The sequence below is a fragment of the Haemaphysalis longicornis genome, unplaced genomic scaffold (assembly GCF_048455015.1).
Source record: "Haemaphysalis longicornis isolate Haplotype H1 unplaced genomic scaffold, Haemaphysalis longicornis Haplotype H1 scaffold_5, whole genome shotgun sequence".
Taxonomy (NCBI): domain Eukaryota; kingdom Metazoa; phylum Arthropoda; class Arachnida; order Ixodida; family Ixodidae; genus Haemaphysalis; species Haemaphysalis longicornis.
In genome coordinates, this window is record NW_027526385.1 from 85,932,830 (window position 1) to 85,947,060 (window position 14,231).

The 14,231-nt window shown below is 48.9% G+C and overlaps 1 protein-coding gene across 1 annotated transcript in view; it reads left to right on the forward strand.

Moving 5' to 3' along the window:
- The first annotated feature begins 5,356 nt into the window (after positions 1-5,356).
- Positions 5,357-14,231, forward strand: part of Wake (ankyrin repeat and fibronectin type III domain containing protein wide awake) — a 585,518-nt gene continuing 576,643 nt past the window's right edge. Inside the window, exons 1-2 of the mRNA XM_077670881.1 lie at positions 5,357-5,442; positions 7,238-7,489. Of these exons, the coding sequence (XP_077527007.1) occupies positions 5,372-5,442; positions 7,238-7,489 (323 nt within the window). The 5' untranslated portion in view covers positions 5,357-5,371. The remainder of the gene's footprint in view (positions 5,443-7,237; positions 7,490-14,231) is intronic.

Below are 14,231 nucleotides of genomic sequence, written 5' to 3' on the forward strand. Positions count from 1 at the left end.
CTGATGTGAAAATTGTGAAAACAGTATCGGATGAGCAGCATTTAAGGGGTCATTTCAGCAGTTCTTTTCACTAAAAAATTCAATGACGAGAAGTGTAACAGTATTAATGTGTCAGCATTCTTTGGCAAGTCGGCCCTTAATGAAAAAAAGGGCAGTACATAATACATGCTATGTAAACACATAATCAGGCAAATTAACATGCGTAATTATGAGAGACTCGTACCTTCAGACCCGATAGGAATAAAAAGTGTGACGTAATGCACTAATTGGGCATTTAAAAAAGTCTTTGGAACCCCACATTTTGTTGTCACACTGCTTATATTTCCCCTTATTAGATGTCTTTCTAGCAATGCGTTTGTGCTTAGTGAAGCCGGTTTTACAGGGCTGGATTTAAATAGCTCAATTGGTATTTGTTTGCTAACGCATGAGACAAATACAGAGAAACTTAGTGGGTTGGCCTACATACAGGAAGCGCCGATTAATATTAGACAATACAGGTCCACTGTTGACATGTCGACCTTTTGGGTACAGCTTGAAGCACATCGGCAATGAAAGCAATACAGCTGCTCGTCATCTAGAACAGTCAACGTCACGCACGGCACCTGCCCACTGAATGCCTCTATCCCACAAAAAAAAGAAGCGTTCACAAAAGATAACAATGCTGCGCACCACTTTTTCAGGAGTTACGAAGCACAGCACGATATTTGGCTTTCCACAACTGCCGGTAAGAGGCTCACCCACCAACAGTTGCTTGACAGAGCTGGCACACTACATTCCAATTCCCGGACAGAAAGCAGGCAGCTTACCAGCAGTCAAATTACATGCCTGAAGCACCAGAAACTGGAACGACACAGCGGTTCCCACCGCAGGCATGCCACCGCAGCCGAAAGCCTCGTAGCACGCATGTTAACGCAAGCCGCAGTTTCGCAAAAAGCTACTAATACATTGTTATTAGAAACTTCACGCAATTTAAAAGGGAAACAAAAGCATATTCAAAACTGGACAATTGTGCAATATATTTGAATTAAACAAGTGTGCTTGCTACAATACGAAAAAGGCCGGCGTCGGCATTATCTTTTAATTTAGGAAGTACTACACGCTATTTTTCGTCTTAAAGGCATTGTTAAAGGCATTATACAACGTATTCAACTAGTGGGAACCTTGTACGCTTGATTAGCCTGAGATGATAAGCTTTGTTTGATGCCTGCAGAGAGGATACACGAACACAGTGCCACTCCGCCTTGGTCGGTAAGAAAACCATAAGGTATGCGGCGATGCGTTTGGGCATACGAAACATGCTCGCTCAGGCGTCGAGCACACCGTGATGCGTAAATAAAAAGCAAAAAAGAAGCGAACACATCAAGTCACGCAGTAAATCCTTTGACGATGAAATGGACGATCGCATGTTCGGAAAGTTGGCTGGGAATCTTGCACGGTTTCTCAGCATCTCACAATACAACGGCTTATGAAGCACACGGCACACTTTCATCACAGTCCACCACCCACCCAACCCAGCGAGGGGTTATGTGGTAGCACAGCTGGCACAGCTCAGCGAAACTTTACGGCGCAGCAGCTACAGCATACACAGTGCACGACATTTTTCTTCACTCAGCGGATCGGCTAGACTAGAGCGTGACTTCGCAATGGATGCGGGCGTGGATTCGAAAATTTTTCGGTGCCTAACGTAATCATCTCAAAAGCGCATATGTTCTCGTTTACAGTTTAGGAGTTCTACAGGTAAATCGTCAAATTTATTTGGGGCAGATGCTGCCACTGCAAAGCGTGCAGCGGATGTGACGGCGCCGCGCCGTCGACGTCAGAGATGTCAGCGGCCCCGAGGGCCACGCCCCCGTTGGAAAGTAGACGAAACGTAATAGCGCAGCCCGGCAACCGCCGCCGCCACCCCGCTGCCTCCAACGGGCAAGCCTCGCCGGCCTCGCTCCGCCGGCACGAAGCCACGCCGCTTGAGCAGTAACGACGCCAGCTCGGATATCACTTGAACACTTTATTCGCCTTACGTGCGCGAACGCGACGTGCGGCGAGAAACACCGATGACCAATACAACACAGACAATGCTGTCTGTCTTCAAGTACAGCACACGCACAACACAAGTCCCATCCTTCAGCTCAGCTTCACGTACGGCATACGAACGACGTTCTCACCTTTTGCTAACAGCACTCGGAGCCATCGCGTTACGATTCATCCTGGTGTTCTTGGCGTCCCTTTTGTAGCACCGTAAGTCCGAGGGAGCACATACGAGAAATCGCCCACTACATGAGACGCGCGCCAGCACGCCGGTCTCGCTGCTCGCCGTGCGGAAGCAGCCAGCCATAGAGTTCAGCCAGCAACTGCGGTGACCGTTATCGCGCATGCGCGCCCCCAGCGCGCCGGAGAGAAGCGAAAAGAAAAAAAAAAAAAAATGAGAGGAGGAGTGTTTCCCCAGCGCCACTGCCCCTAGGCGCGCAATAAGAGAACCGAAACTAGAAAAAGTAGCAAGTAGCAAACTGCGAGAGCAAGTGGCGACATGCACGTGTAGTTTTTGTTGTGAAATTTATTATAAAAATTAGTCAGTACGAAGACATTTAAGTAATACATTTTACAATAAAATAGCTAGCAAAAATTATTAGGCAACAGAACAATGTTTATTGGGTAAATTTACAAAACCACGTTTGGTATTGCAGCCGACAAATAACTGCGGTAAGTGTTGTCTGGCACCATTGATATAAAACGCGACTGCAGCAGACGACAGTTTCCGTCGCGCGAAGCGCTTCTTAACTGGGGTAACATTTCTTTTCTTTGTAACTCAGCCGCATTTTCTTCAAGACAAAAACATTCAAGCGCTTATAGAAGCACATATGAGAGGCTGCTTCGAATTATTAACTAAGCTTGCAGACGTTGCTGCAGGCCGGATCCACAGTAGCTAAACGCCTCAGAAAGTCAGTCGGTGGGCGGACCGTTCGCCCGTGTTTTGTTTTTCGCTCATTTCGGAGTGGTTTGGCGGGCTGGCTACCTCCCGGCTTCTCGTCGACCTCTCTCCCGCTTACGGCATTAGCCCTCACCCGTCATTGACCGGCGGCGGCGAAACTTTACTGAAGTTTCCGGGCGAGAAAGGGAGGTCCGAGACGACCCGCAGCAGACAAAAATGAAAAGGAAAAGTTTCCCAGCCGTCATTCCGCATCGCTAGGCCTAAACAAACCCCCGTCTCCGCGCTTCTCGTCTGCTCGGAGCAGTACAACCACCGCCGTAAACGGAGTATCAGAGGTGAGAAAAATTGAACTGCAAGCGGCTCCGGATTGTTGCGACGTTCGAGCACTTTCGCTACACCGTGCACAGCGACGCCCAACCTCCGATGCGGCGACCGTTTCCCGGGTGACAGGTGCATGCGTAGCGTCCGTCGAATTCCGCGTCGTCTGTTTCGAGTTTTGCTTTCGCAACATCGTGCGGAAAGGCGGTGAATACGACTTTTGCCGCCGGGCGTTTGATTCTCGAGCTGCGACATCGCGTCGATGAAAATAAGGAATCGATTTGCGGCACTCGGCCGTTGGGTACATGCGCTGACTGCTTTTGCAACTTGTTTCATTCCTTCGATTCATTTCAAAAACTTCTTTCGCGGCGTTTTTTTCTCCCGCGCCGGTTGCAGACGATAATCCCATGTATGCATGCATAATTTATGCCTTGCGTGCATGTTTGTTGTTCTTCATGTAACGAAGAATGTTTAGACGTTGCGTTTAGCAGTCAGCCTGGGAGAAATTTATGCATCGGTGTTCTTTCTTTCTCGACGTGGACTGAGGTCAAAGGGTTGTCCGGACTACCGCGCGCGGAAAGCGTCTTTCGTTTTTAAGGATATCGATATAAAGATAACATAATTGTTACTATAACTGCACGAATTTTACCGATAGCAGCAATGCGTTTATGCGTTCAGTGCCCTTGGTTTCAAAACGAAAGAATACTTGACACCCGTTCCGCTTACTTAAGACTTACGCACCGTGACCCATAACTTCTCTCTTGCCGGGTCTGATGCACTAGCAAGATGCCCCAGGGATTCTCGTTTTAATAGACGCATTAAAAAAAACCGTCAGGATTTAGATAAGTGCAACGACAGTTGCGTGTCCAGGAAGGTCAATTCGTTTTTGTTGACATAGAGAGGTCAGACGCCTATTTCGCCGCACGGGCTTCCATTTTTTAACAAATAGAAATATATAAATCAAGCGTGTGGAAGGGGGCGGTGGCATTTCCGCTAATGGCGGCTTGCAAAAAAAAAAAAAAAGGCAGCTATTGTAAAAAAATTCAGTGCCCTTCCGCTCTGCGAAGAGGGATGACTAGAGGAGCTGGGAGCAGTGAAGTCCAAGAAGTGCGCTAACTGATAAAATACGTTTGCTTGTAATTCGTGATTGAGCATACTTCATAGCTGAATGAAACGACGGGCTAGCGTTTTTATTCTGGCGGACAAAAATGGGGCCGTTCGTTTCCCTGCAGTAAAACTCCGTGTGCTGACAGGAGATGGGACTTCTAGAATATTTGCAGGTTCACTGTGGACTACGCAATTGTGAAAAGTTGATGACACTCGGCGTAATGTTAGAGTCGTCTTATCGGCCAATCGTCATGTAATTCCTTTCGGGATCGCTAAAACTATTAGAGAGGTTTAGCATATCGTTACCGTGTTTCGTTACTGTTTACCGTGTTTTCGGGAGTCGACTGCGCAGCGCGAGACTTACCGCGAACGGTAACTTACCGGCACAGGCTTCACCGTCGCCAGCGGCTTCCGGTAACACGGTAAACGGTAACGCAAACACGGTAACGATATGCTAAAACTGCCTAATAGTTACAGCCGTTTTCTGTATCCGTATGGTCCCTCTGTGGGTGGATCGTGTATTGGCAGCATCCGGGAATTCTGTAACGTTTACGAATTTACTGTGAACTAATTAATACAAGTATAAATGAAACCCGGTGCAATGATCGAGTCGTCCTAGCAGGCAATTTCAGTATGATTGTTTTCAAATGTATGCCTCATTAGATTGAGAGCTATATATAGAGCATTCGTCAGAAAGTTAGCTTTGCCGCAGGATATTCAGTTTTGTCGGCGCGACTTTTTGTCTACCCACCCTGACGACGTACGCACACACTTGTGGTCAGAAACTAAATTTATAAACATATCCCCACAAAGCAACAACAAACACAAATCAATTTGTCTGTCTGTCTGTCTGTCTGTCTGTACGTGTTTCCAGGGCAACCGTTGCCCGTTGCTTCAACGCAATCTCCATTGCAGACAACCGGGCCAGCGGGGACTCCGCCATTTTGGTTGTGGCTCTGCCCGTATCATGAAGCAGACGACCGTCGCAGTGGCCGCAGACGACTGTGATGGCCGGTCGCCATGAGCAAGCCCGTGAAGTCCTCGCACAAGTGGATGCCCACATCCGTACCCGTGCCGAAAATTGTGACCATGTGAGTTTCTAGCGTCGTGTTATAATGTGCATTCAAGTGAAAGGCCGTGCTTATGTTTTTCAAGCCTAAAGGCCCGGCCATGAAAACAAAAGCGGCCTTGTTGACTTTGAAAGAACCAGCCTTCGGCAACACACTCAGTTCCATTTCAGCCTCGAAAGATGTTCAACAAATGCAGGAACAGCGCACATTTTGACGAAGGGTGGACACAACACGAGCGCTTTCTGTTCGTCAAATTCCCTGTTAAACTGAACGCTGACGGTTCACTGGCTTCGTCAAAATGGGCGCTATTCCTATCTTTGTATCTCACCGCCAACTAGCTCAACGTGGTGCCTTTTTCTTTAAAAAAAACGCAGATATTGAAAAAAAGCTTTAAGTGTTGCGCTACAGCGACGTATTATGGGCAGGGGTGACGTAATATGGACGAGCACTGAAAACGTAGTTATATACGTATTAACTGCACGTTATCACTGAAGTGATACGACCAAACGGGACTAGAGGCTTCCCCTGCAATCGCCCAGTAATGTTTCTTGGCGTTAATGTTGTTGCCCGGCGCATAAAATGGCCACCGCTATAAGGAGTAAATCACAAACGTTCGAGTTCGTAAGGAAGGTCAACCCGGGTCTCTAGAGTCAGAGCACTTTGCCAGCGTCGGAACAGCAGTTAGCCTGACTTCATATCGCGTGACAGGTGAGCGCGATGGCACGTGAATATAACAGGTCACGGAGAACTCAATCTCTGGGGAAGCTGTGGGGGTAATTTGCGTTAAAAGACGATTAAACGAAAGCGAAGGAGACGCAAATACGATGTATCAGTATGGAAGCATTTGAAAAGTACCGCCATCGGTCATCAGAATACTTACTTGTTCTTCACTACACATTCCAGGGGCGACGTTTTGAGTCGTGTCCGTTTCGAAAACGTCCATTTCGCGCCCGTTTCACTCGTGACGTAGGTGCTCTGTTGAGGCCTCTGACCAATGGGTGGATCGTGTCCAGGGGCGGATCCAGGCTTTTTCTGAGGGGGGGGGGTGCGAGCTTCTATCAGTGATGATAATGATGATGATAATGAGAAGGTTACTAGCCTTTCTTATTCGCCGAAATTTTGGATAACCAAAATTCAAACAATAGAACAAAATCATCAACCAGACTGTTTCTACAACCTGAAGGGTCATCTTATTGGGGTTATCAATTCCGAAATTAAGGGGGGGGGGGGGTCAGGACATACGGACCACCCCTCTGGATCCGTCAATGGCTGCGTCACATTCAGTCGTCTGCTTTCAGCCAATCGGGGCTCGCTCAAAACGGACACTCTGAAACGGACGTTAAGTGGACAAAACTGGGAATTCCACCGCAAGAGTTTCAAAATGTGAACATTAAAACGTAGGGGTGGGCTGGGCGACGGTGCTACTTTTATGGCTATTCACTGTTCTAACGAAAAAGAAAGGAATTTTAATGCACACTGTCCTCACCGTGTATAACATCTTCTTTGCCGGAATATCGTGACGACACAGCCCGAGAAACGCGCGAAAAATGACGTAACGCGGCTTCCCCGACTCACGAATAACCGCGCGCACTGGGAGAGATACATTAGGAGCAGAAATGTTGATGTTCGTGGCACGCCACAAATCGCTTGTCGCCTCCCGACAAACAAAACGAGAACAGAAAAAGCGAGACGAATGCGGACAACGAGAGGAAACGCAGTAGTAGTAATAAAAAAAGAAGCGTAGCACCCGTACACGACTTTCCTCATTGCTGTCCCTGCGGTGTCTGCTTTCTTACGCACTCGGCGTCCGTGGCAGTGCCGAGGAATTGAGCTGCTCCTGCGACCGGACCGAGTCGGGCCCGTCCGGAAAGAAGAGCTCCGGAAGGTCGCCGAAACGGACATCGCGGAGTTCGGACCGTGCCGGATCTGCTGCGGCCGCCAGCCGTCCCCTGTGTTTCGCCAACGATCTGGGAGGAGGTTCGAAGAGTGGAACTAAAGGCCGCGGCCGTGGTGCTTCAGTGGTCGCCCTAGAGGACTTCGACGGCGTCGAGGACATCTTGGCTGTCAGGTCGGCCCGTTTCTTCTCGTTTGTTTTTCTCCAGGTATACAGCGGCGAGTGGGGCTGGATCACCCCCACCGGCTTTTGGCTACTTAACCTGCGTTAAAGACTAATGCAGGTAAGATTTAACACGGTTCGCGTGGAATCAAGTTAGTCCCTGACACCATTGTAGACTGTAGGTGACGGTATACCCTCCAGCTTGGAAGCACGTCCAGCTTGGTTACATAGAGTTATGGCAGACCGGAGAACCGTGCCCTGCGCGGTAGAACAGGGAGTAGTCGTAGTAAACGATAGTCGCTTGTAGTAGGAAGTGACTGGTATAGTCGACCGGCACCACCACTGCATGCAAGCGGGCAGCTCGTGCGAGTGCACCGGGCGTCGCACGTGGACCGGTTCTCCGCTCAGACTGCAGTCATCTACAGCCTGATCTGGTCTTGCGAACACAGAACCGGCAATATATATATATATATATAATATATATATATATATATATATATATATATATATATATATATATATATATATATATATATATATATATATATATATATATATATATATATATATATATATATATATATATATATATATATATATATATATATATATATATATATATATATATATATATATATATATATATATATCACCCCTTGTGCTTTTTTCTTCGGTTTTTTTTTTAAATAGGTGCTTAGATTTACGCGAAGACGACCTCTACAGTGAGGTTATGCGCCCAGGGGGGCACATAAATAGGAGGTAATTATTGATTTCGGAAGCTTAATTAACTAAAATGGATTAATTAGCCTTTTAGTGGCTACAGTAACCAGGCATGTTTGTACTAAAAAGTTAGACGCGATCATCTTTCTACGCAGTTTCAATTGGCAGAATCCTTCTAGCGCATTCGTAGTTCGAGATATCAAATGGCGAAGTTTAATTGCCGTTCGCATGATTACGCATGCAAGACAGCCTGCACCGGCGCAAAGCTCCTCCCTTCTGTGACGTGCCTGCTGTGTACGGTGTTTAGTTCGACAAAGGGGTGGAGGCACAGGAAAACGTGATAACTGGCACCCATTCATGCATGGGTGGCGTTATCGCAATCTGCAGTACTCGGAACCGCTATCAAAACACAGAACAAAAGTGAGGAGCTATGCGCCGGTCTTGACTTCTAGCATGCGTAATCATGCGAACGGCAATTCAACTTCGCCGTTTGATATCTCGGACCACGGATGCGCTAGAAGAATTCTGCCAGTTGAAACTGCGTAGAAACACGATTGCATCTAACTTTCCAATACAAACATGCCTGGTTGCTGCAGCCACTAAAAAGTTAATTAATCAAGTTTAGTTCATTAAGCCACCTACATCAATAATTACCTCCTAATTATGTGTCCTCCTGGACGCATAACCTCACTGGAGAGGGGGTCCTCGCGTAAATCTAAGCGTCTATTTAAAAAAAAAACTATCCACTTAACTTTGATCACCCTGTATATATATATATATATATATATATATATATATATACCGTAGTGTCACGTGGTAAGAGCGAACCTCTGCTTGCCGGTTACGTACCCACTGCGGGCTGCTGCGTACACGGTCGGCGATAGGCGTATACTTGCCATTTTCCAAGGGGGGAGCGTTGTTACGTTTTTTTTAGGGGCGAAGCCCCTTAGGGGCCGGGCTGTCGGCGTCTCCTGTCGTCGTTGTTTCATGTAGTCACGGTATTAAAACACTGGGACACTCGTTTTTCACCGCCTTACGCTAGCACATTTCATTTGCGTGGGCAAAAACGCGTACTAAAAGAACTCACCGGGACATTCGTTTTCCAATGCCTCGTGCTAGAACGCTTCGTACGTGCTTCAAAGACACGAGACTTTTACAGCAAAGCTGTATACCTCAACCCCCCAACGGTTTTAGCTCCGTGGGCAAAAACGCCAAGCCGCCAAGAGTACATTTGCACACCTCATGCTCCGCCTCTCTCCACGTTTCACGTTAGTGGAGACGGCCTGGTCTTTTTTTTTTTTTTTTTTGGTCATTGCATTCGGGAGGCCCAGATCGGTATAGAATCGCTGTGCGTCTGAAGCTTTAAAGGTCCATATAAGTGAGTCACATGGTGCCACATCGGAAGTATAACCCGAACTATGCAGGTCCTTGGGTATCTCTCTGCACTAACGCATTCAGCACAATCGTTGCAGCATGAATTGTTCCTTCTTAACAACATTAATAATCGACTTTTTCCTCTGAAAACACTTCTTGTACAATAAAGTAACACACAGCGTGTGCAAAGTCATTGAATGAGCGGCTGTTAGCACCACAAGGCGCTAACAGCCGAGAACTCACGGGTTTTGTCTGACGAACACGTACCGTCGTCGGTCCTGTCAACGCCGTTGCTCCTGATGGGACGGACCACGTCGTCGTCTTGCACGCTCGCGAATTCGCTGTGAGAACATGGACGTCCTGGAGACATCGACATTAAGGTCGCCGAGGGCGACCACTTCCTCGCTCGTGGCGAACGCCTTTTCGCAGATGCCGCCGCAGCTCTCTCCATCGCCATGCTGCTGCTGCTGCTGCTGATGATGATACAGCAGCATGGATGTTTACGTGGCGGGCACGTTGTTCCCGCATCGCTTCACTGTCTCGGGGTGATCCTTAGGCCACCTATTTTGTGTTCTTAATCGGGCGTTGTGTTCATAACCTTGTGTTCATAAAGTGCGCGAACATGCTGGAGCGAACATATTGACAGCCGTCCGTGACACGCGAACTGCTGTCTATACCTCTCTCAACTCTCTGAAAAACGCACCTCAATCATCATTAAGAGGGTTCTGGGTCACACAGGCAACCCCGGCAACCATGCGGGCCCACGGGCTAGCGACTGAAGCACAACTCCACTGCCGCCTCCAATCCACGAACTCAACCCCGGGCGCTCTACGACAAAGCCGAGAAAATGAACAACGTCAAATGGAGCAACGTCGCATGGTACAACCTTCTACAGCTGCCATCCCCGAACCCGACGACCCGCCCGCTACCCAAAGGGCTATCTCGGGTTGCCCAAGTGTTCGTCATTACGGGCCGCGATCTGGCTACGCCACGACAGATGACCCCGTCGCGTTGTGGAAGTGGTGACGGCAACGAAGAGACCACGACAGCCCGCCATCACCACCGCCGATGATGTTCCACGCATGCGCTTTAGAGAAGAGACTCGCTAATTAACCTGCATCACTTTGTTTATGAGTGCGAGATTCAGCCACGAACTGACGCCGCGGAGACGCTTACCGCACCGCGAAGTCAGCCTGCGAAGATTCTATAGTTTCCCTTTCCCAACTATAGACCTGCGCGCACTCTACCCTGCGCCGATCGCTCGAAGCGCTCTTTCAAATTTCGCGCATTTCCCCCCATCAAGCATTGCACCTTCGCGTGGAAGGCAACGTGCAGTTAACGAGGTGCCGCGTGTGATCGAGCCGATCACACGCGGCATCGCTTAAACAGCAGCGTTACGAGAACTCTTGCTCAAAACGATGCGTTAAATTAATAGGTGCTTTCCAACTAATCCTACGTAAACAGCTGTGTTTGTAAACTTAGGCGAAATGGTTCTGCACGGACAGAAAATTGGCACGTAGTGGAACGCGCATTGTTCTTGTTGAATGGTCGCTCTGGAAGGCCAGGGGAAAGCTGCAGTGCATGGGGGCCGGCAAACGGCAGACCAACAGTGGCCCCATTGCTGGTCTGTGGCTTGCTGGCGTAAATGGAAACATAACTGAGATCGAATTATGCTAGCCCCGTGCGAGGGTTTACAGCGAGGCTGTTGGCCTCTCGCTGGTCAAGGTTTTTCGTGGATTTCCGGCGCAAAGAGGAGGTGCAGGCGAAGAGATGAACGCGACACCGCCGCTCACTTGCACCAGTTAGGCAAGCTAGAGCACAAATAGAAAGAAAAATCGCCCGCTCAGTGCCTGTCACACCCCTCCCACTCAAACGGCAAGTTAAAAACATTGGTTGATTGATTATGAGGTTTGACGTGCTGACGCTACACCGCGGCAATGAGGCTTGAGCTGTAGTGTAGCGCTCCGCATTAATTTTAACCACTCCGGTATCTTAAACTTGCGCCGAAATCTCGTACACACACGCGTATTCTCTTTTCGCCTCCATCAGAAAAGCGGGTGGGAACCCGCGTCCTTGGCCTTATCAGCACAACGCCTTAGCCCCTGGGCAAGCGCGGCGGTCAAGTTAAAAAAAAAAAAAGCAGAGAAACTCGAAAGCGCGTCATCCCTATTTCATATTTGCCGCGCTTTCGAGGTGCTTTTCAAAGAAAGTGCTACGAGTTGTGCCGCGCCTCCGCCAGATGGCGCCACGGGTCCCGCAACTGAGAGAAGACGCAGTGAAACATCCCCCTCGCGAGGGGCATGATCAAATGCAGAGCATTTCCGGGGGCGCACGACGTTAAGTAGTTTGCGTTACGTTAATGCTGTTGCACTTGTGGCAACTGCTGACGAGAGAGCGCTCGTCAGCAGTAATTTGAATGAGTCAACGATATAAGGCGATATATATTCTGTGTCGGCTTCGTGGCGCAGTGGGTAGAGCACCATGTACATTGCGTTCCGCCCGCAGGGTCGAGGGATCGAAACCGGGCGCCGGATAGTATTTTTTTTATATAGTAGGGAGGGGTGTGGTGCGGACTACGGACGTCAACGCGGGTGACATCGTGAGTTACTGAAATGCACTGCATTAAAAAAATCCTGGGCAATCTCCACTAACGTGAAACCTGGTTGAAGGGCGAAGCGTGCAGTGTATAATTGTATTCTTGGCGCCTTGGCTTTTTCGCCGGGAGATGAAACCGTTTGGGGGGGGGGGGGGGGGGTAGAAGAGGTATATACAGCTTTGCTGTAAAGGTCTCGTGTCTTTAAAGCGCGAAGCTGTCGTGCGCAAGACGTAAACGAGTGTCCCGGTGTTTTTCTTAGTACGCGTTACGAAGTGTCCGAGCGACCGGCGACTGGCCTGTAGCGACCTGCGCGCCACGGGTACGCCACGCTGAAGACAACGATGACGAAGGCGAAGCTGCTCACGTGGCGCCAGCCCACGGGAAAGTCTGGACGACGCCGGGCGCTCCTCACGTGGCCCACGCTGACGTGCGCTATGTTTTAGATGCGAAGCATCTCATGGTCGGGGCTATGTCCCTTCCTTGTCGTTGTTGCGCCGTCCACACCCCCACTGCGCATGCTCGGCTTGCTGAACGCCCGGTGGCGTCTTACCCTTCTATGGCCCCTGGAGCGACAGTGTTGCCGGTGTCTTCCTGGGCCGGCACGAGACTAGCACGCTTCACGCGCCTTCGACGTTTCATCGTCGTATTCAGCGACGTGCTTCGGCGAGTCTCGGCGGGCCGTGATTACAAGCAGCCCACAAGCATCCGGGGAACGTTCATCGACCTCATCTTCAGCAACTTTAGGGTTCATCCACTGCAACAGCCCTTGACTTTACATTTCTCAGACCATAAGGCGGTCATAATCAAAGCGGAACGCCAACCACAGCTCGACGTCACCTACGTTGAACATGATGATGATAATGCTTAAAAAAGACATTCATACCACGTACAACGTTTCTCTCTCTCTCTCTCTCTCTCTCTCTCTCTCTCTCTCTGTCTCTCTCTCTTTAATGACTCTCCACTCTAACACCTCCCACCCCCATACAATAAAATTTCACCATCTTCCCGTTGGGGAACCCTGAGTAGTATGCGAAACGGCCATGGGGTCAACGCAATTTCCCATTTCGTAGTTACGGTAAGTGAAAAGTGTGGTAGTTACCATGTAAACTAAACGGTAAAAAAAAAAAAACGGTAGCTACGTACCTCAACCTCACGGAAACGATGAACTGAAAACGAATGGGCACTTGAATGGACCCCATGCCTGCTTCGCATACTCAGGGTTCCCCTACGGGAAGATGGTGTAATTTATTTATGCTAATGCCACTGCGCGAAGGTCGTGCTAGGCGCCTCGCGCCGGGAGAGTTTTTTTTCTTTGGTATTTTTTTTTCTAACGCCAACGGACCAAGCTCAAGCATAAACAGCTGTGCTGTTGAAATGAAAGTGGCATAACCGGTCTCGGTCTCGAACCCTCTAGGTGGCGTTGCGCTCACGCGACGCTGTCCCAGTTGGAGTGTCCGGAGAAGACCACGTGAACATCGCAAACCTGAAATCTTCAAAGGCCACGTTACAAATACGTGCACAGCCAGCCGCCGCTCACGTGGACACCCGTCGCGGCGTTGCGAGTTCTGCAAGACGCGTTACCAGACGCGATGGATGTAACAGCCAGGGCTGAAAGGGAATCTGTATTAAATACGATAGTCTTTCTTGGGCTACTCAAACTCGAGTATTTGGTCTGTCGCTCCCGAAAACAGTACACTCCTACTTGCAAGAGATGAAAATGAAGCCCTCTCTCTCTCTCTCTCTCTCTCTCTCTCTCTCTTGGTCGGTCCCTCGATTCAGCTGCCCGGCCAAAGTTTAAAGAATTCTTGAGCGAGCCGTTCATATAGGCAAGTCATATTTAATCCAATAAACCTAGAAACATGCTTCATGTTTGTCGGCACTGTTCAACAAAAATATACTATTTGGCTTATTTAAGAAAGAACGCCAATCCATAACTGTTCTTTGCAGGGTTCTTTTAAATAAAAGTATATGTGCGCTCGATTTTTGCACGAGCAAATTAAAAATGACGGAAGCTCACACTAACGCGTAAGACTTGATGGTACCGAAGCTGTACGCAACCTTCAC